Source organism: Sander vitreus, chromosome 7 (genome assembly GCF_031162955.1).
Source record: "Sander vitreus isolate 19-12246 chromosome 7, sanVit1, whole genome shotgun sequence".
NCBI lineage: Eukaryota > Metazoa > Chordata > Actinopteri > Perciformes > Percidae > Sander > Sander vitreus.
The window spans coordinates 28,835,331-28,863,283 of NC_135861.1; the positions used below are offsets into that span (position 1 = coordinate 28,835,331).

Consider the following 27,953-nt stretch of genomic DNA (forward strand, 5'->3'; position numbering starts at 1 on the left):
CTTTCATTGTGCGGGGTGACTTTTTGTGTTAATACTTAAGTAAGTTCAAAAAGTTTACCGTTGTGCTGATGCTTTCTGTTGATATTAAGTGTTACTTTTGTAGTTCACTCCCACTGCAAAATGCACGAATGAATGTTGTTCATATAGCTCTATGTAAACCATATGTCCTGTGTCCACACTCTCATTGCTTAAATCTGGATGCTAGCCACTTGATAACGTGCTGTGACTGCAACCTGCTCTGGCATAGCAAATCACATTTAGTGCCACACCTTCCTATTCATTTATGAGCTTCCTATCATTGTGAGGTCTTACATTTGAAAGGTTATGTTTCAGTGTCACTCTACAAACCGTGGATGTCTGTTGTAACCAGATAAATGCAGGAAATTACATGTTTTTTTTTATTTTGTTTCCTTTCCTCTCTCTCTATCCATTCCTCTCATCCTCCCTTCTGTTTTGTTTTTCCTTTCCCAATCCTGGCAGGCTGGAGATCTGTGTTTGATCCAACATCCTGATACACACAGCGTTGCCAGACACACTGTGCAGAGCTTACACATGTAGCCTAATAAGGTGGGTCAATCCAATGTAATCCAGTCACCTTATAAATCCTGGTTTCTTCTGTCTCATCTTGTCTACAGCGTTCCTGCTAAAACTCGTCTCTTTCGTAGGAATTGCTTAACACAAGTCAGATGATGATGACTGTGTGTATGTGTGTGTGCGCGCATTTGTGTGTCTACCTTTGCCACAGATGACACTTCATTCACCATGACCTACCATAAACTATATTTAGCAGTGTCACAAAAGGTGACTTTAACCACGCTAATTTATGCATTGAATTATGTTTGTGCTATATCTTCTGTTTTAACCAGCTTGAAAAGTGTGCACTAGCATCAGAACAGAGTATAAATACAGCAGCAGCCTCCTTGAGAATTAGATAAAAGATGATCTTCTGAGTTATTTTTAGTTTTGACAAGTTGTCTTGTCTTCACAGGCCATTTCATGCTTGCTTAAAATGTTTTTGCTCTGGCAGAACACTGGCTCTATTAGCAGCCGGCTAGTAGACTTTCACCTTGATTCAACATTGATTAATCATTTCAGACCAAAGGTAACTACACTGTACACGACATTAAGCTGATTTACTTGTAGTGCCCACATTACAATTAATGAAAAGCGAAACAGAAGATGGGACGTTTGATGATTTTCGATTACAATTATCCTTCAAAAATCGTAACATTTGGGGGCCTGGGTAGCTCACCTGGTGGAGCACATTTTGCTGCATTCCATCTCTCTCCCCCCTTTCATGTCTTCAGCTGTTCTATAAAATCAAAGGCCTTAGAAATGCCCCCAAAAAAATCTTAACATTTAAAATGCCTCTGGATGCTGGATTATGTTTGAATGTTTGAACATGTTGAAGCCTATGTGTTCGGATAGTATCATTTGGGCCTCCACAAAGCATTATTTGTCTTGGATTTATTGTAGGTAATAACTTGTTTGAGTAATTGGAACCATATGCAACAAAGTGAACGGCAGTAATGCAATAACCAGGAAGACGGACGATTTGAGTCTTTGTGTTCAAAAGCTGTTTCATCATGGTGTTCTTTTACAGTGAATATGTCTAGTACAGACAATCAGTAGTTTAAAACTATGTGAGGGAGGGAATGTTGGTCTTAGTAGCATCTTAAATGCAGTTACCATCATGTTTCAAAAGCACAGACATGTTACAGTGGTCTGTGTCTGTAATTATAGACTTACTATAGATTTACTGTAGCAGCAGAGGGTGATGATGTGAGGTGAATGTTATCACCAGGAAGTGATGTGTGACTGTTAGTTACAGGAAATGTCAGCCACAACAAACTTACTGCGTGCATGTTTCTGCATTTCATGCTGTAGGAGCTATGCTTAGAACAGTGCTTTTAGTTGTTTTAGTATGGTATTTACTTAAGATTAGCATGCTGCTTGAGGTGCCACTAGTTCCTGAAAAAACCCCCACCTAAAGTAAATGTTCACAAACAGATTGTTGGCTCCTATTGCATACTGAATGTTTCTAAAAATGAGAAGGTTCAAATGTAATACCTTGAGAACATTCATGCTTTGTCTTTCTAAGGTTTTAAACTTTGTCTAGAATTCTACTGTACTAACAAGAAAACTGCATGTAGCATTAGGGTTTACAAAAGTCTGTTGCTCCAACTTAATAATTCCAGGCAAATGTAATTTAAAAACTAACTAAATAAGTTTTTATTCTGCACTTGTGTGTAGAGCTGCAAAGATTAGTTGATATACACAGGAAATTAAATTTGCAGCTATTTTAGTAATCAATATATTGTTCCTGGTTCTCAAATGTGAACATTTGCTGCTTTTCGCTTGTCTTACCTTACAGTAAATCAAATTGCTTTGGGCTGTTGGTTGGACAAAGCAAGAGATTTGAAGACGTCACCTGGGTCTGTAGTAAATTGTGATCACTGTTTTTATTACGATTTTTGCTCCTAACGATCACAAAAACAATGTAACCGAGAAAACAGACTATTTTGCACATACGTTTGGCAAGTAAACTCTTATTTTGTCTTGCGTGCTGAATGACACGCGCACGTTTGCCTCTCCCGAAGGCTAAACTCACTCAGCCAACTTTTGAATATATTTTTCATATTATTTATTTTGAAGGAAATTCAAAAAGTTCAACTGGAAACGTATTGAGGGAATTTTCACAGTTCAAGGTGTTTTCACTGTTGATTTGTTTGACTGTTTTTTTTAAGTTTAATAAATGCAACATCTTTCCAAAAGTCAATGAGTCACGTGTTAAATAATCGCAATTTGAATATTGACCAAAATAATTGTGATTATGATAAAAAAAAATGTCTCCATAATCCAGCGGCCCTAGTTTTATAGGCCAAACCGTTAATCAATTAATGAAGAAAATGAATCTCTGAAAATAATCCTCAGTTGTCGGCTGCCCTACTTGTGTTAGCTTTGTCTAAATAATACATGATGCTTCATTACACTGTAGTGCAGACACTTGCCATCGTGCAATATTCATTTCAACCATATCACCCAGCCAGGTTGATGTGATAAACGGTTATTCCGGTCCAGACATATGGAAAAAGTTACATTCTCACTATATGCACTGAAACTAATGACAGGCACACCTCCTGAGGCAGTGTGTGAGAATGACACATCCGCTGTGGGCTGTGGGCTGTGTTCAGTTCACACCAGTCGTAAAAAAAAACAAAAAGATAAATTAAGCCGCAGAAACCACATTGAGGAAGTAAGTAATGACTAAGCAAACAAGGGGACAAAGAAGTCCTACACATTGACATCTGGACTAGAATTAGCAGGGCGGTAGGAGGAGTCTTCCCCTAGCACAGAAGCAAGAAGACTGGACCACCTAATGTTAACAACAAGACTTTGTAACCCTTTGATCATTAACAGTAAACCTATCCCCTTACGGCACAGTTATTTTCAAGTAGGAAGTTCTAAAACCATTGTACAACCCCACTCTTTCACAGTTAACCAGAAACCCAGTAACCAAAGGACCGGGTTAGCCATCATCCGCCACCATGGCGAGCCAGGATCCTGTCAATCCTTCACATGCTACATTCAATCTCTTCGTCCAAGCCCAGACTTGTAAGGATGTGAAGCACCACTTTGCTGCGCTCTGCAGGCAACTGGATGTCAATCCTAAGGATTTCAGGAGCTTTTACGTCACGTTAAAGGAAAGACTGAACTACTGGAAGGCCAAAGCCCTGTGGATGAAGCTGGACAAAAGGGCATCTCACCCAGATTACAAGCAGGGAAAAGCCTGCATTAAAAACAAGGTAGTGGCAACCAGTGACTTTATTTTTCTGTATTTTGGATGTGGATGTAACTGGCTTCTTTTTTCTGGTATATGTATTTTACATTGAGAATTTGTTTTACTTCTAGTGGCTGTAATTCTGTACCAAGGTTGAATTTTGGGAAAGAGACTTCAGATACAGTATTAGGGGACCACTAAGGTCTATATAAAAGACTTCAGATACAGTATTAGGGGACCACTAAGGCCTATATAAAAGAGACTTCAGATACAGTATTAGGGGACCACTAAGGCCTATATAAAAGAGACTTCAGATACAGTATTAGGGGACCACTAAGGCCTATATAAAAGAGACTTCAGATACAGTATTAGGGGACCACTAAGGCCTATATAAAAGAGACTTCAGATACAGTATTAGGGGACCACTGAGGCCTATATAAAAGAGACTTCAGATACAGTATTAGGGGACCACTAAGGCCTATATAAAAGAGACTTCAGATACAGTATTAGGGGACCACTAAGGTCTATATAAAAGACTTCAGATACAGTATTAGGGGACCACTAAGGCCTATATAAAAGAGACTTCAGATACAGTATTAGGGGACCACTAAGGCCTATATAAAAGAGACTTCAGATACAGTATTAGGGGACCACTGAGGCCTATATAAAAGAGACTTCAGATACAGTATTAGGGGACCACTAAGGCCTATATAAAAGCATCCAAAAAGCAGCATGTCATAGGACCTTTAATAAAACCTGATCATCACATTTTGAACTTTGCACTGACTGCCCTGCAGGGGCATAAAAACAGTTAGTATTTCCTCATTCTTTGATTGGCATCATATCATCCATGCTGGCTGTTTGTCTCTCCCTAAGTGTCTTGTGTTGGGTGCTGGGCCATGCGGGCTGAGAACGGCCATCGAACTGTCCCTGCTGGGGGCTCAGGTGGTGGTGTTGGAGAAGAGAGAGTCTTTCTCCAGGAACAATGTTCTCCACCTGTGGCCCTTCACCATTTGCGACCTCTGCGGGCTCGGAGCCAAGAAGTTCTACGGCAGATTCTGCACTGGGTCTCTGGATCACATCTGTGAGTGACTAATGACTGAATGGACTGTCCTGTACTGTGGCCCAGGTCTGGTGGTGTTTTGCAATGCTCCCATTAGTGCTGAAATGATTAACTTATGAAAGGGTACGTTATGTATGATTTACGTTCAAAAGCACAAATAAACAAACCCACACTTGTCAGTTAAACGGACACACCGACCACCAGCACACAGCAGAGGTCTCCTTTGGGTGTCTTGTGCATCTGTATCAGATGCTGCGGGGTGTGACAAAGCGGTGTTATTGGAAAGTAGAACAGGAATGAGATAATATATAGCATGTAAGTAAATAGTATGAAAGAGTATGAAATGTACTGAATAACCTTATAGGATTAACAGGGCCATTACAGGGATCTATGTGATTTGCTACATCTCATAAAGTTCCCGTACTTTTTGAATCAATAGTTTGTATTAATTGTGACACACTTGAAGGGGAACTTCACCAGTTTTACACATCAACACAAGACTACTGCATATGTGAAAACAGTCGTATAAAGCCTTTTGTAGCTCCTGAGGGAGATAAATTATTATTAGTAGTAGTAGTAGTAGTAGTACTCTTTTGGATTTGTATCAAATCGATTCCCTTTACCAAAATCAACAACCTTTGTGTTTTTGTCGATCATCAACTAAAATGGCTTCTCAAATCTGAGATTCACTTTTTTTGTTCTGTTTTCTGACACGATAAAGTCCACATTTGGTTGATAATTCAGTTATTGGTTATTTATTTAATAAATCAGTATTGAAAATAAGTGAAATCTTATTCACTTTCTGTTTGCATGACTATTACATCTTCTTGAATATCTCACACACACATTTCCAATTAAATCTACACGTGTCTTTTCAGGCATCCGTCAGCTGCAGTTGGTTCTATTGAAAGTGTCACTTCTCCTCGGGGTAGAGGTGCACACCGGAGTGGAGTTTCAGGGCTTGATTGAGCCCGCAGGAGATAACGGTACTTACATTTGCCAACCAGCTACCACTCTTCCCTGCTAGTTTTGCCCAGTACACCATCATCCATTGTTAAATGAACCAGCAGTATGTAAAGCGGTGCAGTTTGATGTGTATCTGACAGGTTGGATGGCCAAGCTGCAGCCTGGGTCTCATCCTGCTGCAACCTTCCAGTTTGACGTCTTCATCTCTGCTGGAGGAGGCAGGTTTGTCCCTGATGGTGAGACAAACACACATGTACCCGCTCTTGAACCCCTTCTGTTTCCACTGTTGCAATCGGGATTGAACAGCTGTAGTTGACCTGTAGTTGTAGACATTTAGCAAGGACTGGTGGTTGCACACAGTCACAAACTTCCTCCGGCAGCCACATTCAACAAGTGAGCTTTCATCAGCCCGGGTTTCTTCTTTTCCAAACTTTTAGGTTTTAAACATAAGGAGCTGAGAGGCCAGCTGGCTATCGGCATCACAACCAACTTCATCAACAGACACACGGCTGCAGAGGCCCAAGTAGCAGAGATCAGCGGCGTGGCCCGCATCTACAACCAGAAGTTCTTCCAAGAGCTGCTCACTGAAACAGGTAGGAATCCATACAGTCATATTCAGCTAGACAGAAGAGGACATCTCTCAATGAAGCAACCGTGTGCTGTATTTATATTTTGGCAAGGAAAGAGGAAATCCGATGCTTCAGATGAATTTTATTTTATACCACAGCATGCACTAAATGAGAACGTAGAGTCACTAACCCATAACATTTCTAATAAGAATATCAGCCCTCTTATTTTCATTTCATTGTTTTCCTGTTGTGCGTCGCTGACCACAACCCTCGGCATGAAATGAATGTTCACACTGTCAGGTCGGGTTCAATGTGAAGTGTGAAAAAGGTTATGAGGCTGTTGATCTGTGTTCCAATCTTCAGTTAATTTGCTGTGACAGCGTAAACCGTGATGAAATCCACCCTTCCTTTCTGACCTACTCTGCACTTCGATTTTGAGCAAACCTTACAGGAATTATGTGCGTCACCTTTAAAACCCTGGTTGCACCCAGTTGTATTGCTTTTTTAATTCACTCTGACCTCCCTGTGTCTCCATTTGCTCTTCCACATTCTATCAAAACCAGCAGAAAAACACAAGCAAGCCAGATAATGATGTGAACAAATGTTTGTTGAGTCAGCCCACCTGATTCTCTCGTTCTCCCTACTGGTCTCCCTTTCTCTCTTAGCCCACAATGCTCTCTCTCTCTCTTTCCATTTTCCATTCCAGATATTGATCTGGAGAACATTGTCTACTACAAAGACGACACCCACTACTTTGTCATGACTGCCAAGAAGAAGAGCTTGCTGAAGAAGGGGGTCATTAAACAGGTGAGAACAACGCATCCATTACCAAGAAAAAGTGTGACTCTTACTGGCACCGGCTGCATCTCTGGCCAGTAAAGAAAAAGAAACAAACCAGATGAAACGGCCACGCAGGTGCTTCAGTGTGAAGAGATAAACTGCCAATCATCTGCACTTTCTCTGCAGCCCTTCCCCATTAGCTAAAGCAGTAAACCAAGTATAAGAGAGAAGTCACTCAGAATCAGAAAAAAAAGTTCCATGACTCATCCCTCTCTTTTGCAGGACTACAGCGATGCAGAGGAGCTGCTGGCTCCTGCAAACGTGGATCATGAGGCGTTGTACCGCTATGCCCACGATGCTGCCTACTTCTCAACAGGTGGCAAACTGCCTGACCTGCAGTTTGCTCAGAACCATGCAGGCCAGCCAGACGTTGCCATGTTCGACTTCACCTGCATGCAACGCGCTGAGCATGCCTCTCTGGTCAGGGAGAGGAGAGGGAAGAAATTGTTGATGTGTCTGGTTGGAGATTGCCTCGTGGAGGTAGGTTGGCAATGTTTTCTGTAATCTGGTGAAAATGTCCCCTAGTTCACATTTTTTGGCCACACATGGCTATAGGGATGGTGATATCGGTTGATCAGTGCACCACTTTGAATACATACATTCATGGTCCCCAGAGGATGAATCCCTGCCTTTTCATCCAGTGAAATATCTCAACATCTACATGATAGATTGGCAGAAAATGTTGCAAAAACATTCATGGTTGTCAGGCAATGTATTAAATTGGGTTATTCACTAACTTTTCTTGCGCGACCATGAGGTTCACATTTGTGGTTTTGAGTAAAATAACTTGACAGCTTTTTACTAGATTGCCATGAAATTTGGTAATTGGAACAGCCATTCATGTCCCCCTCAGGATACATTGTAATAGTGTAAGTCTGTATTCTGATGGTTAGCGTTTAGCTTAAAGCACCACTGCATTTAACTACTGTCTGTGACCCGTGGTATTGTTTACATAAAGATGATGAATGTTTGGAAGTTTAATAAGCTCTTCTGTAAAGTTTGCATGAAAAGCTGGCAACTGTTTCTTTTTCGGTCCCATAAGTTTTAATAAGTGACATGCCGTCAATAGTAAGATGATGTTAATGTGCTACGATGAGTTGTTGTGGTCTGTTCTCTGCAGCCTTTCTGGCCTCTGGGTACAGGTGTTGCCCGTGGGTTTCTAGCTTCTTTTGACACGGCGTGGATGGTAAGAAGCTGGGGCATGGGAGTCCCACATCTCAAGGTCCTGGCTGAGCGGTGAGCCGATTTCCTAAAACTACTAAGCAGCACACAATACAGACAATCACATTTGATCTTTACGTCATTAGCAATGATGCTGCTACTTCCTGTTTCTTCACTACATGCCATATCTTTCTGTTTGCGAATTTAACGTAGGTTGAAAAAAAAAAAAAAACATATTCTACTATTAGTACGATATTAAGGTTGTTTTTTTTTTATTGCAGAGGTATAAAAATGATTTCAGCATGATTCCTTGATGTGACAAGAATAAAACAATAAGCCTTCCTGTGTTTGACAGAAGGCTTGTTTGTCCATTAAATGTGCCATTTCTAAGACTTTAAAGTTACGAAATCTGACTACGCAATCGGTTGTGATGATGAGAATACAGAATAAAGTGTCGAGAACAACCCTGGTTATTTTCATCTACAAACAATGGTCATTTTTCACTTGTTATGGTTATTTTTTGAAGAGTTCTGTTTCTGTTCATCTAGCGCAGGGTCAAAAATGTGTACGGTTAAGTGATCTCTAAACTCAATGTTTTTTTGTTTTTTTTCCTTTCTTCCCAAATGTACAGAGAGAGTATCTACCAGCTCCTCTCCCAGACCACACCAGAAAACACCAGCAAAAACTACGCTGGTTACAGCATCGACCCCAAAACGCGCTACAAGAGAGTCAACCTCTCTTCCATCCAGACCAACCAGGTCAGGACTGTTATCCTTTATTTACTCAACAGAGATTTGAATCCGAGTCACTGTAATCATCATGGAGGTTATTCAAGGTTGCATGTTGATTACGGTCTAGTACACAGTCTCAAGAAAGCAATGGTATTCTAAGTGTTGACCTGAGTTTAATGTAAAACTGCTCTATGTATAAACTGTTCTCCTCAGGATTAGGTGATTAATTGATTTGTAGTAAAACTGGTTACTTTAGTCTGTGAGCTCTAAGTGTTTTGACTAATCTACCTATCACTTTATTCAGGTGGAGCACCTATATGATGTTGATAAATCAAACCCATCAAGCAAGAAACTGAAGAACCGGTTGTCTCACATGCGTCAAGGTCAGCTCCTCCCCATTGCGCAGGCACTAAAGACCTGTGTGACGGTTACAGTCAGCTGTGTGGGAAGATGATCAACATTGACACATCATTTAAAAAAAAAAAACAACCAATTCACTCACACCATATTTTACATATCACAGAGGAATGTTTTTTTGTATGGCTGTGAAACCACACCACAGTGGATGAATTGTGTTGTGTTGTGTCCCCTCAGATTCAGTCAGTGGTTTTGAAGAGTTGTTGAAATGGTGCCAGAAACACACTTTGGGTTATGAGAATGTGAATGTAGAAGATTTTACCCAATCCTGGAGGTCCGGGCTGTCTCTGTGTGCTCTGATCCACCACTTCAGACCTCAGCTCATGTGAGTCGCTCTCCTGGCATTAGCTTGGTTTTCATCTGATTTGTAAGATGCTGTATATTTATTTATCAATGAAACCAACCAAACCAAAACAACTTTATTTTGTCCCCATTGGTTATGCAGCAGTGGGATGCATACATTTAGCACACATAAAACACAGGGCACATAAATATAATACTAAGACCAAAAAAAGACAACCATAAATACACAGGGAAAAAAAAACAATTGTAACAAACATTATGCACTTAACTACCTTTTCCTTTTAGAAGAGTTTATGAGGGAGATGGCTGAGGGTATAAGGGAGTGTTTGAATGTATTGGTTTTGGCTAGTGGAAGTCTGAGGAGGGTACTAGATGGCAGAAACAGAAAAACGGTTAATGTAAAAGAATGGTAACAATCGGACAATTGAAATAGCCCCACATTATCAAATACCCTTAGTTAACCTAATAGCTGGTTTGATTTGCATTGAGAGATGATTTTATGGAAAGTACCCCATGCCAATCTCTAGGTATGGTGAAGGGTATGTGATGATGTGGGGGTGCTATTTTAATTCCAAAGGCCAAAGGAACTTTATCAGGATCATAGTATCCTGGATCCATGAAATAACTGGCCTTTAAAAATAAAGATCTGCCTGCCTCTATGGGAATCTAACATAGGGGTGTACTTACTTATGCCCCCTGTATTTTAAGGAAGAACATTTATTTATTTATGATACATTATTCATTCACAAAGAAAATTGGTGTCCTTTTAAAGGTTGGATTTTTCCTTTTTTTTTTTTTTTTTAATTAAGGCATTAAGATCAATTTCCAAAATGTTTTTTTTTTTAGCATGGGTTCATAAACTTATGAGTGCCACTGTATTTAACTGTTATAAAGAGATCCTGCAGAGTTTCCTGTACAGTGCCAGTATTGTGCTGCAGACATTGACCAACTTATTATGTATTTGTTTTAATCGTGTTAATTTGACACAGTTATTTTTTAAAGAAATTTGCATCAGGTATTTACATTGAACGCATATGTAAAATTCATCTTTTCTGTGAAAAGACCCTCTATAATTATTACTATAGTAATCAAAGTTTTGATGACTGCGTGGAGGCAGCATATGATTGAGGGGAAAAATGCACATATCTCACATCCACATTAAACTGCCAAGTTGTCCACCAAACTAGCTAAAAACACTGGCATTGATGACGAAACATAATTCCTGTAACACTCGCATGTTGCCACTAGTCATATCATCATTCCTAACCTGACAGACGCTTGTTCGGGGGGGGCACAGTTTGACGCAGTAATGTATTAAATGTAGGCTATTTTAAAGTGAAATGATTGAGATAAACCGCAGATGATTCAAATATAATGCATGTATTTCATGTCACGTTTGGGCGGGGGCTACGCAAAATGTTTCTGATGGCCGCCACTGACCCGCAGCAGCCTGCACTTTGAGCAACTATGCTGTAGAGTAATCCCTTCTTGTTAATTCCTCCACAGTGACATGTCCTCCATGGATGAGTCCAGTGCTGTTCACAACAACCAACTGGCCTTCAGCATCTTGGAGAAGGAGCTGGGTATCCCACCTGTCATGTCTGCCAGTGACTTAGCCAACAGTGGTCAGATTGACAAGTTGTCCATGGTCCTCTACCTCACCCAGATCCAAAGTGCCTTCACAGTGCCAGCAAAAGGTAAACGTTTTGAGTAGGTGTTATTTGCCAAGGTAACAAGAATGTCAAGGCATAATTGAAAAGCCAGAAAAACGTTAGCAATTTACCAACATTGAATGTTTTCATTATTTATGTTTGATTTAATGCTATTTATGTTCTGATATATTTCTGAAGATAGCTATTAGTGGCAGCAGCATTCATCTTATGTAACTCAGTTGCTCAGACACTGCACAGGCATTAGCATCACCCTAAAAGAATCAGGTGCCTTCCCACTGAAATGTGTTTGGTGTTGCGAAGTGCTCAAATCACTGCTGTCTCTTTAAGAGCCTGTTACCCAGAATTCATTTGGATTAAGTGGATAGTGCTGTGCTCAGAGCCAGCCGCTACTGGTTGTGCTGCTCTCCTGCACTAAGCCATCCCAGCAGCAGCAGCAGCAGCTGCTGCAGCAGCAGCAGCAGACAGAGCGAACAGTCACCGTGTGGACCTGGCTTATCAGGGTCTGATGGGTCTAGGGTCTCTTGACGGGGTTCTACGATTCCTGCACTGAAGGGAGGATTTTCTTCCAGCTATTTGTAGCAGAGGTATTTTTACATTCTTTGTAGCATGTGGAGTTAGTGCAGCGTAAATGTGAGCCCAACGTTTCGAGGCACTGAATGAGCCGAAGTGGGTGTGATATATACGCTCTCTGTGTCTGTAATGCTCTGCTGCTCTGCTTTGGATCCGCCGACTGATGTGCAGGCAGGAGGGAGCTGTCATTCTCCGGTAACCTTATCTGAATTTTGAAAGGATGGGAGTGGTAGACAGAGCAGCAGCGGAAGAGTTTTTTTAATGTGGATTCATGACAAGTTAAATTCAGCTGCTGCTGTGGCGCTACAGAAAATACAAGTAAGAGATTATTTGTATTTCTGACAGAGTATCCAACATAACAGGATGGACCTTGAATATATTAAAAAAAAAGGCACAATCAGAATATTTTAAGCAGATGTATGCAGAGCTGCAAGTAGGCTAACAATAACGCTCAGGTGTCTTCAGGTTTGCAGCCTAGTGTAATAGTAAGACGAACTGAATTTGGCGTGCGTCCCTGTCTTTCTCATTTTCTGTTGGCTACAGACTCTGCAGCCTTCCTGCCGTCGTCCAAGCCTCTGACTCTCTCCCAGACACAGTCAGCCGTCTTTTTCCTGAACAAGCTGAAGCACAACTATCTGCAAAGACGCAAGGTACGCCCACTGTGACTGCGAGTTCACTGTTTACACAGCACAGAGAAATGTTTGATAAGGGTAGAACACACTGGCTTGTTGGCTGGAGTTCACATATGGGCCTTCAGTCTGTGTTCTTGTGCTGTCTATGACTGTTATCTCGGTCTGTTATTTTGAGACAAATTGTTAGATGCTATTTCAAGGGAAGTTAGTCATTGAAATAGTTTGAATGTTTGTTTGAATGTTCTCATAATCAGGTCATATGATAGTTAATAGTTTGTCTTATTTTCTCTGCAGGAAAAGCTGGCAAGTGACAAAAGAGAGAGGGAAATGATGGGAGATGAGGACTGTGTGAGTTGTGTTGGAAGCTCTCTAAGTTCGAATTATTTTTTGCCAATATTGCTTTACAGAATTTAACTCGCTGCCTTTTTTTCCCCGCAGACGATGGCGCCTCCTCTGTCCCCTGAGCCAAGTCCTACACCGCTCTACGCTGCTCTTGAGCCTGAGCTTGAACCTGGTACTGGTGTGCCAATGACAAACAGCGAGGAGTGTTACTTCTGCGGTCGGTTGGTCTATGTGCTGGAGCGCATCAGTGCTGAGGGCAAGTTCTTCCATCGGAGCTGCTTCACCTGCCATCGGTGCAGCATCACACTCAGACTAGGAGGATACACCTTTGACCAGACTACAGGTGAGTACTTATTGTCCCTTTTTGTCAAAAGAAGAAAAAGGAAGACTGTCATATTTTTTACAGTAACTAATACAGCTTGGTATCATTGAAAAATGTACCAATTCCATGACTTCGATAGCGGTTCCTGAACGATACTTCACCTTTTTATAAAATCCGTTTTAACTAAAATAAATTACAACATTACACATTACGGCACAAATCTTTTCATTTATGTTTCAGCTCCTACTACGTGAGCCCCGTCTCTGTGTAACGTAGTTACGAGTTTTTCCTGCGTGTCTCTACTACGTGTAACGTCACACAGCCAATCACAAACATTATTAGATCTTGGTAGAAGCATGCTCCATGCTGCATGGCTCACTGACGCTGATGAGCTTTACTCCTAAGGTGTTGAAGTTTGGTATTGAATGACGAGGCATTTTTCGATACTCGATACTAAGGAGGCAATTTGTTCGGTGCCTAAAAAGGATTGAATTTGGTAGCCAGCCCTAGTTACTAATCGGACACAAACACCCATTCAAAATATTGTTGTAGTTCTTAGTTTCCAAAGTATCTGGCCATGTTTGGTGTAATCTCTGCTCGTTTGTATCCTTTTTTAGCAGCCTCTTGTTAGCTTAGTCCTTTTCAGCACTTTATGCTGTATTGTTGAGTATAAAGCACTTGTATTTCTCATTTCAACAGCTATCGCACTTGTGGTATAATTTGTTCGTTCAAAGCCAGGATAAGGTTTTGCCCTACTTATTAATTTGTTTATGTAATTAATAATTTGCACTGGGGCCATTTTTTTTAAAGGGGTTCCATTTAGACTAATCATTTACAACAGCAGTTTTTTTTCTTCTTTTAGCAAGTCAACGCAACAAAGTCTCTGACTTTTCAACTCCGTTCATTGTTTTTATCTGTTCTGTCCCCTCAGGGAGATTTTACTGCGAGCTGCACTCAGAAGAACTGGAGCTGGAAAATGGGGCTGAAACATCTTGTAAGGTGGGTCACTGAACAGAGCAGATGTAAACCGTGAGTCCTCGTGTTCGTTATGCCCGTGTTACACAATCTTCTGTTGCATGATATATCATCCTTCTGCTGCCTTGTCCGATGTCATCAGCCTGCAGGGCTCGCAGCAGTTACGCGCAACTAATGTTTGTGTCAAAGCATACGTAGTCTGAGGACCAACACATATTAAACAGGGATGTGTGCTCGCTCTTAGGCTTTTTTTCAATTCCATTTCTGTGTTCAGGATAGCGAAGGAAATCCCAAAGGAACAAATGAAAGGAACGGGCTTTCCAGTGATGATTATACACCATCTCCATCCGATGACGAGTATGAGCACAGTCTGGACTGCGGTCCCCCTGCTCACTCACAGTCACATAAACCTGAAGGACAGGACCACCATATATGGGAATTGAAAGAGTCCAAAGAACCACATACATCAAAAACTCCCACCGATCCTCCATCTAAAACTGAGGCAGCAGCACCCACTGAGGAGGAGACAGTGCCCTATCCTGTCCCCAAGCCCCGCCACTCTCGGCAGACCACGCCCAGCCCTCAGCCCTCTCCTCCAATAGCCAAACCTCGCACAGTCCATATTCTTAACCCCTCGACTCCAGAAGGACCTCCATCTCCAGCCCCTACAAAAGAGATCTCCAAGGCAGCACCAGACTCCCGTCCGAAGCAATCACTCCGAAAGCTTCAGTTGACCGATGAGGAGAAAAGCCAACTAGTGAATCTTCAGAGCCTCAGCGCGGACTCTGATTCCGAGACCCCCGGTGGATCCTCCTCCTGCTCCTCTTCCTCTGCGACTGCAGGAGGCCCAAGCACGGCTAAACCAGAGGGCCTGGATAGGCAAGAAGAGGAGGGCTACTGGAGCGGGAGCACGGCGAGTCACATGCGGGAGAGGAGGAATCGACGCTGCTTCAAGAGAAAAGAGTTGCCAAGCGGGCAGGTCAGGGTACGATCCAAGTTTTCCCCGTGGAATCTGTCTTCCCCGAGGATCAGCAGAGACACCCGGCTCAGTGTCCTCATTAATCATCCAGAGAGAGTGGGTGAGTAAGGACTGGTCTACTCTTTGATCTTCGGCGGAGAGAAATGTTTGCAGGGGGAAAAAACATTGCCGTGTAACACTTGTTAAAACATCTTTCTTGCCACAGAAACAACATTGAGACATGCTAACAGCACCTCAGAAGAGGGTGTCGACGGAGATGATGATGACGACGACGATGATGATGATGATGAGATGTTTCAACGAGATGATATTGACTTATTTGATGAGAAAGTAAGGAGAGGAATGGAGCTGAAGTTTTCATTTTACATGATAGTGAGCTGCTACATTTTGACCAGCAGTACACTTCCAATACTGACACACTTTGCCTCTAGTTTCAGACAATACCGTCAGACCCTGTTGAGGCTGAGAAGATGGAGTTGATGAAGATGAGGACACTGGAGCGGCGAGCCAAGATGAGCGAATTACAGCGATTGCGCAAAGCCCAGGTCAGTGTCTCTCACAGCGTTTATAATACTCATAGCTCATCTATGTTTTATTGGTCAGTGGCTTCTCCAACTTCAGTCAATGAAGCAACCAGTTTGTATATCAATATACTATTTGTATAGCTCATAAATGTGTCCACAAGTTGAGTTTAGGTGAAGCAATTTTTTCTGTTTTCAGAATATTTGAATATTTTGGACCCGCTTCGGTCCCCCTACAGGTTAGAAGTGGAATTGTCCATTACATTACATTGTCCAGTTCATTCGAACTACAGATCCGCTACCCGATCTGGCAAACTTGCATAATATAATGAAATGGCCAATTCCGCTTCCAACCTGTAGGGGGACCGAAGCGGGGAAATTGACATGGTGTTGCTTTAAGTTGTAATCCTCAAGATTTCATTCCTGGTTGATTTGGTGACACCTGTGGTTACTGCTGGTAATGGCAAGTGTGGTTAATACGACAGGTCTCGGCATTCTGGGTGCAGCAAACTCTCCGTAAGCAGCTACTTTGTCAGAAATGCAACAGAAGAACACGTGTCCCCCCCCCCCTTGCACCCGGCGCAGCGCGGCAGAAAGCCCGACGCAAAGCCCGACGCAAGTGTCTTTGCTATTTTAAGACTGTCCAGTGCCTATTTAGTTTAAATAGCAAATGCACCTGCGCCCATCTTTGCGCCCATGGGCGTGCTGGTCTTACAGGGAGGTGTGTTCAGGTGAATTCTTGGCGTATTGCTGTCTTGAGGCAGCGGGAAGTGATGGCACCATTGACCAACAAAAACCTGATCTAAAGTCAATAACGCAGCATTTCATTGTTTTAACAGCGCATTATTAAAATGCACCTAGAACAGCGCGAGCCTAGGCACACGCACAGGGACGCACAGTAGCACACAAACATGCAAAAGATTAAAAATAAAAATATTACAATGTGAAAAAGTATTACCATATGATCTGCTCGCGCGCTTTCACTTCACGCACGAGCAGATCAGTTTCTTGTCCTGAAAGCTCTCCTTCCTGCTTAACAAATCCACCACCATAATAGCAATGCGCCAAGGTACAAATGCACCTGGCATTTAAAGGGAATGGGAGATGAGACTGATTGTTTTATTGCATGTTACGCCCAAAACTCACCTATGACAAATTAACAGCAGGGCACAGTAAAAGCAGTTGGTTACTTTGTTGGCTGCAACTCTTAATCTAAAAGCTCTCTGTGGCTACTCCTTCTCATTAAATTACTCCCTACAAATATTTAAAACTGATAAACGCTGACAATGATCAGGTCTTGTTTGGTAGACACAGACTCAGATTTGTTGTTCACTGTGATAAATAAGTTTCCTGGGGCTTTTTCTTCTTCACAATAAAAGTCACAAATTATAACACCAGTTGAACGCTTTTAATGTGAAGCATGAACATCCGTTACATTCAAGCCATTGCCAAATGAGTTGATACAGAGCTGATATGATAAGCATATCGGCTCCAAAAAACTCTCTCTGTATTTCTCAGTATGGCTATGTTTACAAAATGGTGTCGTCCGGTGACATTTGCGCGCAGAAGCTCGAGTGTTGTCGAGCAGGTCTGGCGCCAGCAATGGGAAAGGGTGGCCACCCAGCCCACCCAATCAAAAGTTAAGAAAATGTGTTAAGCCAATGGCAAGAAATGGGACAGAAAATACCAGTACCCAGTCCGTTTTCTCGTCATTCAGATCTCTGAAGCAGACCTGTCCATCGCGTTGTGTCCAATCTCTCTGTAAAAATAAAGATGAGCAGCGCGGCTTCCGCAGTGAGTGTAGCTGTGCAGCTCCAGTTGATTATAATGGACTGTTTCTGTGTGTGTGTGTGTGTGTGTGTGTGTGTGTGTGTGTGTGTGTGCTGCGGATGTGTCGCTCTGCGTCCGTGCTTGTGCAGTACTTTCAGTTTTCCACCTCTGATGTAAAGCAGCATTCAGCCGCTTCCCTAAACTTTGTCTCATCCAGAGACCCTAAAGGGGATCTCTCCGTCTGTCAAACGGTGTGGAGAGATACTGCCATATGAGCAGAGCAGCAACGTAATGCACAGCATAGGGCAGGTGGATTTTTTTCTTGAAATATTGTGACTTTATTCTCGTAATATTATGACTTTTTTTTTCTCAAAATAAGATGGGATGAGTTATATTTTGAATGTGCCTGTCATTCACATGAATAAGTGCCACATACACATTTAAATAGGTTACTTCCCCAAACAAAAGAAGCAAAAGAGCAGGGAGGAGTAAATCAGGCTTAGGTCTACATGTGTGTTGACTCAGCAAAGATAACATTAAATGACAAGTTGATCTACAGGAGAATAAATATTTGAAAAGAAATACAGAATGCCTGAGAGCCTTACTGCATAATATTCAATTATGTTTTTATATTTTCAATTGTCCCCTGTGTTTTCCTTTACATAAAGACATTTCCAGCATAAATTGATGCAGAAAAAGTTAGAAATACATGCATGAAAATTCACCAGAATGCAGGAAATTAAGTGTTGCACTTCTTTAAAGTGCTCATCAGGGTGGGAAATTAGCACCCGCCACCAGCCAATAGTGGGTACTTTTTCAAAGTGGCGGGTGACTTTGCCTTGTATACCAGCCACAGTGGCGGGTGGATTGTAAAACATTCCTTGTAACGGATTGGACAGCTTTTGTCAAAGAATGCTGTTGCTAAGAAACAATGCACAATGCTTATAGGAGTCGCGTTACGTTACTGCTAGTGAATAGAAAAACATTCAAATACCAAAATAACGGAGGACTTTTATTGTGAAGAACTTATAAGAAATGAAACCGTTCACAGCCGGGGCTTTGACCACGCAATATTTCCGTCAACTCCAGACTTTTGTCAAGTAATTTTCAGCGCTAGTTTGTGACACCATGTAGCTGAGCTGAGGTACAGACGAAACTAAAATTATCGGTTAAAAACATGTGGCGATGGTGGCTGGGTTGGCTCGGTGGGTGGAGCAGGCGCACATATACTGAGAGGTTTGCGCCTCGACACAGAGGTCCAGGGTTCGAATCGGACCTGTGACCATTTCCTGCATGTCTTCCCCCTCTCTTTCTCATCTAGCTGTCCTATCAATAAAGGTGGAAAAGCCCAAAAAATAATCTTTAAAAAAAAACAAACGTGGCGACATATCCCCGGTGTTAAGAGGTCCGCCGCGGAGTCAGCACTAGCTCTGAATGTACAAACTGTTGAGGGCGAAGTAAAGAAAAAGAGAAGGTAGCCTACTTTTCCGCATTGACAAATCGCTGAAAGCTGCTGCTGTTTTAATCCTGTCGGCTCTCTGCTGCTCAGTTCCCCCCACACCCACACACACCCACACACACACACACACACACACACACACACCCACACACACACCCACACACACACACACACACACACACACACACACACACACGGTGGATGCAGGAAAAAACGGAGATGAGACGCACATGATGACCTAAATTGAGGACAGCTGCGGTTGTTATTGTAAGTGCAATGATAAGTTAAAGTCCAATAAGTACTTTATCAAACCGTATGAACGTGTGTCCCAGGCCAGGTTAGGAAATTAACTAACAATGTAAAGATCAACAAGCCACTGACAGAAATGTTCATATTTGATTCATTCAATAAATTAATAATTTTTGTCTTAAACCCACCAGCCATTTTCATATTATACCAACATTAGCAGCATCCTGAGCCTTTTTGGTAAGGTTACTAGGAAAACTCAGCCCAGAGTAGTTTTATTCTCCCCAAAATACGTTTCCTTTTTATTTTTAAAGAACTATACGAAAAAGCAACTTTCACTGTCTCTCGCAACTTCATTGCAACAAAAATACAAAAGACAACTTTTATCGCAATGTTTTACAAAAGCCGCAACAATCTCAAAACAAGGCCACGAAATCCTGGAGGGACTGTTTAATGCTATGTTACTGAGAGATGGTCAATATTTTTTTTTTTGTTCATTAAACATGTAGGCCTACAATTACTGTAGAATATGACCAAATTGACCAAACAACATTTTACCATGGTCTCGCAGGCTTTTTTTCACATCACTTTTTATTTGCCTATATTAATAAAATATGTATTAATAATAAAAAAAATAATGTATTGAAGCAATTCAAAATATCCTAGTGCACTTTCTTCTATAAATTTGAATTCCGGAAAAAGTGGCTGGTAAAATTGGGCATCCACCAGCCACAGTGGCTGGTGGGCAAAAAAGTTAATTTCCCACCCTGGTGCTCATATTATGCTTTTTGGCTTTTTCCCTTTCCTTTATTGTGTTATATATCTTTTTTGTGCACGTTATAGGTTTACAAAATGAAAAAGCCCAAAGTCCACCCCAAAGGGACTTACCATCTCCAACAGAAAACCTTGTTCACAAACTGCTCCAAACAGCTCTGTTGTAGTCCAGCCTTTACTTCCGTAACGAACGTGCGTCACTTTGTAACACACGTTATAATGCTCGCCTAGCTGCTAGCATGGCACGCCCTGAAACCAAGCTAGTTAGAGCGGAGGGCCAAAGAGTTCAGATAGTTGTATTGCCAGAGACGCAGAATTAAAACGTTACGTTTGAAAGACTAATTTGTTAACATTTAAATAACTTACCGCTCTGGAATGTCTAGGTTGTGAAGCTGGTTCGGGTTGTTCTGCCTGTGTTTTCGGGATCAGACTCGGGTTCGAACATGTACAGCTGAACCGAAGCCATAGGTTACCGGCTGAAGCGGATTTGTTTTGGATCACACTAGCTTGCTTGTCAGGGCCCACCCTACTCTGCTTCTGACTACTGCTAGTAGTCCTTACCTAGGTACTGTGCGACTAGTCATGTGCGACTCCCAACAAAGATGGGCCTCACTCTGTAGCTAAAACAGAGAGCTCAACACACAGGGTGAAAGAGGAGCCGCAGCAATGTGCAGTACAACAAAAATATGGTGTTTTTTGCTACCAACAGCCCAGGTTGCCCAATTATTTTTTCGCGATCACTGAATGCTTGCGTCATGTGGATGCGCCGACAGTGTTGTTGTCATTACTTAGAATTCCTCATGGGTGATACAGAAACTACGCACCACAGCTGTAATGTCTAAATTTGCTCAAGCACCCTTCTTACTCTTTCCTGTTTCTGCGGTTCACAGTCCATCCAGAGGAGACTGGAGGAGATTGAGGTAACCTTCAAGGAGTTGGAGGAAAAGGGTGTACTGCTGGAGAGAACTCTGCGAGGAGAGGCTGGTAAGATGTTAACAGCAGGCTTCTTGTTTTGAAGACTGTTCAAAAATGATTTTACAGATTTTATGTTGTAACTATGTAACCAAAAGTTCTTGTTTTATGCTGGAAGAAGTCGCTGACCTTTGTAGTCTGCAGTAAATTAAGTCATTTCTCGTCTGGTAACAGAAAGTGGAGAGAAAACACAAATGAGCTGTTAAAAGAGCGTGCAAAACTAGAGTGGCTGCTAGGCAAATGGTGAATTCACTTTATTATAAATTAACACCAGGGGTGTGTATAATGAGGAATAAACATACTGTGCTAAAGATGCATGTACGTATGCATATTGATAGTGTTAAAATGAGAGCCGCAAAGATTAATTGATTAATCAATTAGTTGTCAACTATTAAATTAAGCGCCAACTATTTTGATAATCGATTAATTGTTTAGAGTAGTGCTGTCAGTTCAACGCGTTATTAACGGCGTTAACGCAAACCCATTTTAACGGCGTACATTTTTTTTTTTTATCGCGAGATTAACGTTCTTTTTGGCCTAGCAAACTTTGTAGTTTTTTTAACATGCTGTTGCAACAACCAGTAACGTTAGAAAAACTACAACACCACACAGGATCTAGCTAGACCGGAAACAAAACAACAGGCACGCCGCACACACTTGTTTGGGCTTGCGAGCCGGCCAAAGAGTAGTAGGCTAACGTTACGTTTTGAGTGGATGGCGAGCGCGAGACGCCGAAATGGATGCTAATAAGATTCTGAATGGAAAGTTTACTTTTAAAAGGTTGTTGTAAATTGTATAAGTCAGCTGAATTCACTTGGAACGGCTTACAGAAACAAGAGATGCATATTAGCCTAAGGGCTACTACTTTCTTTTTAAACAAACTCACTTACATGGATCTTGTGTCACACACAGCACACCACTGTATCTAGGATTTACATGAAAACCTCCTCTTTTTTTTTTCCAACTTTACAAACAAACATCACACAGATACCCAAACACTGTGTTTTTTCACCTCTCAGGCAGCAGCGGCCCGCCTGAAATGATTGAGGATTGGATCCAACTTGTCCACGAGAAGAACGCGCTGGTATCTGAGGAATCTGACCTCATGGTGGCGTGAGTGCACACTTTGTAAATTCAAACAGTGCTGCACAGTAAAAGCCTGTGTAGTCATGCTGGGAACACAACACCGCTTTTGTGCAGAGTACAAGTGACACAGTAGCCACATAACAGCAGACATCCACATCAAAACAATGTGGTTGCTGTTTGGTAGCAACCAGTCTTCTTTATACTCAGACTCTATGTGTCATATGGCCTTAATGATGACCTGCAGCTAAAGCACGACTCAGCTGATGTTTGTTTTTCTCTCAGGTCTCGGCAGCTGGAACTCGAAGACAAGCAGAGCATGTTGGAGTTGGAGCTCAGGAAATACATGGAGCTGGACGGTGTGTACTTTGGTGTGAACACATAAACACATTTTGTAACCGAAGCTTCTTGAATAGGCCTATTGATTTTACAGCAGTTATAAGAGAGCAAGCCAACTTAGGAACAAGCACCAGTTGTGTTAAGCCAAGTCTGTTAAGATAGTCATTGCATGTTTCCTCTTCTAATTAGAACATCAGTGCTTCGGCACCATGGTCCTGTTCACCCAATCCTGCAAGCAATCGGTGCATTTTGTAATATATTGGCCCAAATATAAGACGATATTTGTTCATAGAAATTCCATTAGAAACAGTGGGGGTTGTATTATATTCGAGGACTAGACATTTATGTATTCCCAACATCAGATATTCTATCGGAAGCATGGATGTATAATAAGACAGTGGCCCGTTCATTCCTATGAGAGTTGCTCAGTGGTGCACGAAGCCTTCATGGGAGACAAAAATTACCCGGATGATCGGCATTACTTCTGCACCGTGCGGCCGATAGATCAGGTGAACTAGAGACCGGCACTGGCTGAGCAGGCTACTTCCGGTTAGGCACTCCGCTAACTTGAACCAGGATTAAATGATTTAATCATGCGGCTCTTGCTTTCCAAGTGTTATCAGACTGAACGGATCAAATTCTGATTGTGAAACGAGTCATCTTGTGGGGGTTGTGACGCTCCACTGATGATGACAAACATTTTTCCACTGGTTTACAGAGCTCTCTTTCACCATGTAAGGTATGTGGGGGGAAAGTATTTTTGGGCCAGAGGGCATCACTTTGTTCAATTTGCTTCAAAGCCCGGCGCACTTCCTGGGAGCCTGATTGGAAGGCAGATAGTACCAGTTGCATTATGGGTTGGTCTTACCCTTCATGGTGCTAGGCTAGCAAGTTTCTTCAAGTCCGTTTATAGTGTGTCTCTTAAGGCGCTGACACACCAACCCGATTATCGGCCGTCGGACAGTCGAGGCGAGGTCGGTCACTCGAGTCTGTTCGGTGTGTTCCGTCCCGCCGTCAGTCGGAGGAGCCGCCGCCTTTAATTTGGGTCGACTTGACTTGTTGAATCGGCTAGTGGGCAGTCGGAATCAATGACCAATCTGATTGGTGGAGTGCTAGCCCTTGACTAGCGATTCAGTGCACTTATGTTAAAACATTTATCGGAAATGACGAGCGGGATGAGCGTGACGAACGGCTCTGAAAATCAGACGAAAATCTTTCAAACTGACGTTTCTCGATCAAAAAAAAAACGACAACAAAACAGCAACTGTATGGCCTATTTCTCGCTTAAAATGTTTTCAGAAACACGTTTCGGTGAACAATTTTCATAAAATACGAGATTGTATTCCGAACGAGACACCATTGTGGTCGGCTTTGAAATTCGGGAGAAGCCAGACCCACGTGACGCGTTCGTCATTTCCGGTTTTCATTTTTTGGGCGACAATACAGATTAGCGCCGCCTGCTGTTATGGAGACGTATTACGTCTCGAGCACACGCAGAACGTGCGCTCAAGTCGGCGTCGCTTCTGTGTGTTCCGAGGCACTTTTTTGACCTCTGGGAGCCGACTGATCAGTCCGACTGCCTTCTCTGCCGACGGTCGGCCTTCAGGTTGGTGTGTCAGAGCCTTTAGGGTTATTGTAGTCAGGTACAGACTTTTGTTAAGTCTGTCTTAAAACAATACTCAAATGCCCATAAGTACATTGAAAGCATCATTGTAATTGTCATCATCCCTCTCTAAAGCTATTTCATTGTAAGAGATGGGCGACAAAACCCACAGTCCCTCTCCTGTGCAAACATACACTTTAAAGTTCAGCTGAAGCTAGTCTCGCTCTTATATTGAAGGCCTTTCCTTTGCACTGGTCTCTTTACAGCCATCTGAAGGCCAGCACGGCAGATCCGCTGGTTACATTTTGTGTTGCCTCGCATTGCCAGACCTTCCTCCACAGCGCCAGGGAGGAAGGTCTGGCTACACCACACAGCATTCTGGGATGGAAGAAATACATGCTCTGGTTTATTGGCATTTTTAAACCAATCACAATCGTTTGGGTGCCGCTAAGCGCCGGACGGAGCAACGATGCTACTGCAAAATAGCCTCTGGAAGGAACTTGTTTTGGTGTATGTTCAAAGGTTGTTTTAGTCGTGCAACAGAAAACTCCGATTGGACAGATAGTCTAGCTAGCTGTCTGGATTTACCCTGCAGAGATCTGAGGAGCAGTTAACCATAGTCCTCATGAATCCACGGAGTTTAAAATTCCAACACAAAGAATGCGAAAGGTAACGGCACTCTAGCAGTCCCAGAAGTGGAACGTCGTGGATATAGACTAAACTAAAGCCAATATGAGGCCCAGCAGTCTGAGTTAGTGACATCAATTGGGTATTTTCCATGAACGAATTACATGTCTGTAACTTTGGGGGTAACTTGATTTGATTAACTCAGACTGCTGATGAAGACTCATATTGGCTTTGTTATTATAAGCTATTATTAGCTTTGGCTGAACTTGAAATGCATTTTGGCAGAGGACTTGAAAAAATGTGAACCTATCCTTTTAAAATGTTTAGGAAGCCCAGTTGAAGCTACAGGGGTTTCTTTTAAGGAGCATTGCTGCCACAGAACGAATAAATTCCTAAGAGGTAAACATTTATTTTCAAAAAGACGTCTTGCAACAACAACAAAAAAGGCGGGGTCGTCTTATAATAAGGGTCATCTTATATTCTGACCAATACGATATTACACATCCTTCCTCATGTTAGACCTCTTCCCTCTTTAAGGAGAGGCTTATCAGAATTGTCTCACAGATGAAATTTGGACTTAATACAGCTGTGTTTAATGTACATTTGTGTTGTATTAGTGGGTGATCAATCTCAGAATCCATCGACTATCAGTCATCAGTCTGGCGACGGTTTAGCCTCTGGGGGCGATGGCTGAAATTTTGGAGATTCCGGTGTAGCCAGCGGATAACCGGGCCAAGATTCATATGCAGATATCTGTTCATAGAGATTACTGGGTGAAAATGTATGAATTTAAACTTGCAATAATATATTTTTTGGCCACTTGGAGGCAGCAGAAACAAGTGACACTGACATATCATCACCTTTAAATTGATATGGCTAACATGTAAGCAAACTGCTGCTTAGTCCAATATTCACTCTCTTAGCTCTTGTTTGTGGTCCATTCTAACTCCTAAGAAAAATATCAATATAATATATAAATATTATCTTTAGCTGCTAAATGCTTCACTATGTTCACCAGCTAGTCTCTGTGTCTTTTTCGTTCGGTGCTGAGCAGTAGTGTAGAATGGGTTTTTAGAGCTTTTTATGTTCCTGCCGTGGCTTAAAAGGACAACCAAAGAACCAAAACGGTAAAGTTTGTGCCAAACCACTGAACAATGAGCTTGAAATCACTATAAAGCTCCACAAAGCTAAGGAGGAGCTGCAGGTTCAAGTGATAATTCTCTGTAGGATCATCACTAGGAGCGACCCCTTTCACATGGTTTTCACGTTGCCGTTGACACGATTGATTATAGCCGTTTAAAGTGTGCATGTGTGTTTGTCTGGCAGACAAGACAGCAGAGCAGCAGACAGAAGAAGACCGGGTCCTTCAACAGATGATCGACGTGGTGGACATGAGGGACTCGCTGGTGTCGTTTCTGGAGGAGAAGAGGCTGAAGGAGATAAGCGAGGAGCAAGAGGCCTTCTCCATCATGGAGGCTAAACGCCACTCCAAGGCAGGATCTCAGGTTCACTGGGCGTAAGGCTCTAACGCACACACATCCTCAGCATGAACAATCTGTATGTAATGTGCAGTAGATCCCCTCACATCTACTGTATGTGAGACTTTCGGACTTGAGACTTAACTTTTGCAAAGCCAAAGATGATACAGAATTGTTGCGGAGGGTAACGCACCACAAACTGTGCCTCTTTATACAACTAGGAGTCGAGGCTTATGGGCCAGAGAGAAAAATGGTTGCAATCCGCCCCCTAGAGGGACACATAAGCCTGGGGACCTCAGGCTTTGAGTTGACGCTTCCAATAACTCCCCGCCTAAGCCTTGCCTGCCACGATCGTGAGGTCACAGCAACGGACAACATATTAAAAAGGACTCGTAATGTCTGCTGCACTTTTGAGCAACCACCACACAGCGAATAACCATTACCCAGCCTGGGACTTGGCCTGGTTTTGGTGTAGAGACAAAGTAGCATTACATTACAGCGGTGGGGAACCTGCAGTAACTTAGAGATAGATGGAGGTTGAAAGCACAGGATGGATGGTTTTTTTAAACGTACTTTGATGTTGATTTTACTTGTAACTTCATGAATAAGTGCTACTGCTCACGATGACATAATATACATATAATTCTATGTTTAGTATTTGTACACTGAATAAATTCTAGAAATATGATGAAAAAAGAGGTAGTTACAATATTAGTATTATTAAATTGCATTATTATTATTCATGATTCATTTTTATTATCTAGTTTCCTTTTTTATTTATGGATTTAGTTGCACTTCCTGCTGTTAACCATGTCCCCATGTTTCCCGATAGCACGTTTGATAGTTCATCTCAGGGGTTGGTGGTTCAGTCCTCCTGAATCAGAGTTTGGGTTTTCACCGATGGCCTTCAGTGGTCGGCTGCTCTTTAAGTGGAGGTGTATTATATGAACACGGGGATTTGGGGTTGACTGAAAAATAGACTTAACGGACTGGTTGATCTATTTATAAACCAATGCTATCTTTTATCATTTTGCAGGTGTTCGTATTCATGTGCTGCCAGAATAGCCAAAATCGAGACAAAGACCAGTTTGTTGTTGTGAAAAGGAGCCTTATACAGTCATTGTTCTGCTGCCATTTTATGCCACGTGGACGGCACTTCACAGTATATCAAATAAAGATCATGCACTTTGATGTTTTAGGTTCCATGTTTTTGAGAATACACTGCAGGTCTTTTCGGTGGTGTAATGCATGTCCAGTCCTGTCCAGGTGTTTTGTTTGTTACTGACATATTGCCATAACCTTGGCTCTTTAAATAACTACAGTACTTTAATACTGTAGTAATATAGAGGGTTTGCCTGCCGTGCCTTTTCAAACTTCTTACCACTAGGGTGCACACTTGTCCCTCTACATTGCCGGTAAACAAGTTAATTTAAGTTAACCGGTTAATAACACAGCAACACTTTAATGAGAAACAAGCTTATCAGAGATGGAAGAGGTTTTCAGATTCTTTAATTAAAACTTACAAATTGCAACACCACAACATAGAAATACTCCACTATAAGTCCCACTTTCAAAAAGTAAAAAGTACAGGAGTATTGTCAGCAAAATGCACTTCAGCAAAAGTAGTCATTAAGCAGAATGACCCCATGTCGTATATTATAATATTGAAGTATTATTACTGATGCATTAATGTGCAAGCAGCATTTTAATGTTGAGGTGGAGCTAATTTTTACTATTTAACATACTGTTTGGTAGTT

General features: G+C 42.0%; 1 protein-coding gene across 1 annotated transcript in view; it reads left to right on the plus strand.

Annotated features, from left to right (window-relative positions):
- Positions 1-27,387, plus strand: part of mical1 (microtubule associated monooxygenase, calponin and LIM domain containing 1) — a 27,617-nt gene extending 230 nt beyond the window's left edge. Inside the window, exons 2-25 of the mRNA XM_078255824.1 lie at positions 481-567; positions 3,498-3,806; positions 4,658-4,865; positions 5,723-5,830; positions 5,951-6,046; positions 6,248-6,403; positions 7,086-7,186; positions 7,442-7,699; positions 8,340-8,455; positions 9,012-9,138; positions 9,416-9,494; positions 9,706-9,853; positions 11,338-11,528; positions 12,618-12,724; positions 13,001-13,054; positions 13,145-13,391; positions 14,302-14,369; positions 14,620-15,424; positions 15,530-15,654; positions 15,756-15,869; positions 20,985-21,078; positions 22,086-22,179; positions 22,435-22,508; positions 26,045-27,387. Of these exons, the coding sequence (XP_078111950.1) occupies positions 3,549-3,806; positions 4,658-4,865; positions 5,723-5,830; positions 5,951-6,046; positions 6,248-6,403; positions 7,086-7,186; positions 7,442-7,699; positions 8,340-8,455; positions 9,012-9,138; positions 9,416-9,494; positions 9,706-9,853; positions 11,338-11,528; positions 12,618-12,724; positions 13,001-13,054; positions 13,145-13,391; positions 14,302-14,369; positions 14,620-15,424; positions 15,530-15,654; positions 15,756-15,869; positions 20,985-21,078; positions 22,086-22,179; positions 22,435-22,508; positions 26,045-26,238 (3,822 nt within the window). The 5' untranslated portion in view covers positions 481-567; positions 3,498-3,548 and the 3' untranslated portion in view covers positions 26,239-27,387. The remainder of the gene's footprint in view (positions 1-480; positions 568-3,497; positions 3,807-4,657; positions 4,866-5,722; positions 5,831-5,950; positions 6,047-6,247; positions 6,404-7,085; positions 7,187-7,441; positions 7,700-8,339; positions 8,456-9,011; positions 9,139-9,415; positions 9,495-9,705; positions 9,854-11,337; positions 11,529-12,617; positions 12,725-13,000; positions 13,055-13,144; positions 13,392-14,301; positions 14,370-14,619; positions 15,425-15,529; positions 15,655-15,755; positions 15,870-20,984; positions 21,079-22,085; positions 22,180-22,434; positions 22,509-26,044) is intronic.
- The last annotated feature ends 566 nt before the right edge of the window (positions 27,388-27,953 follow it).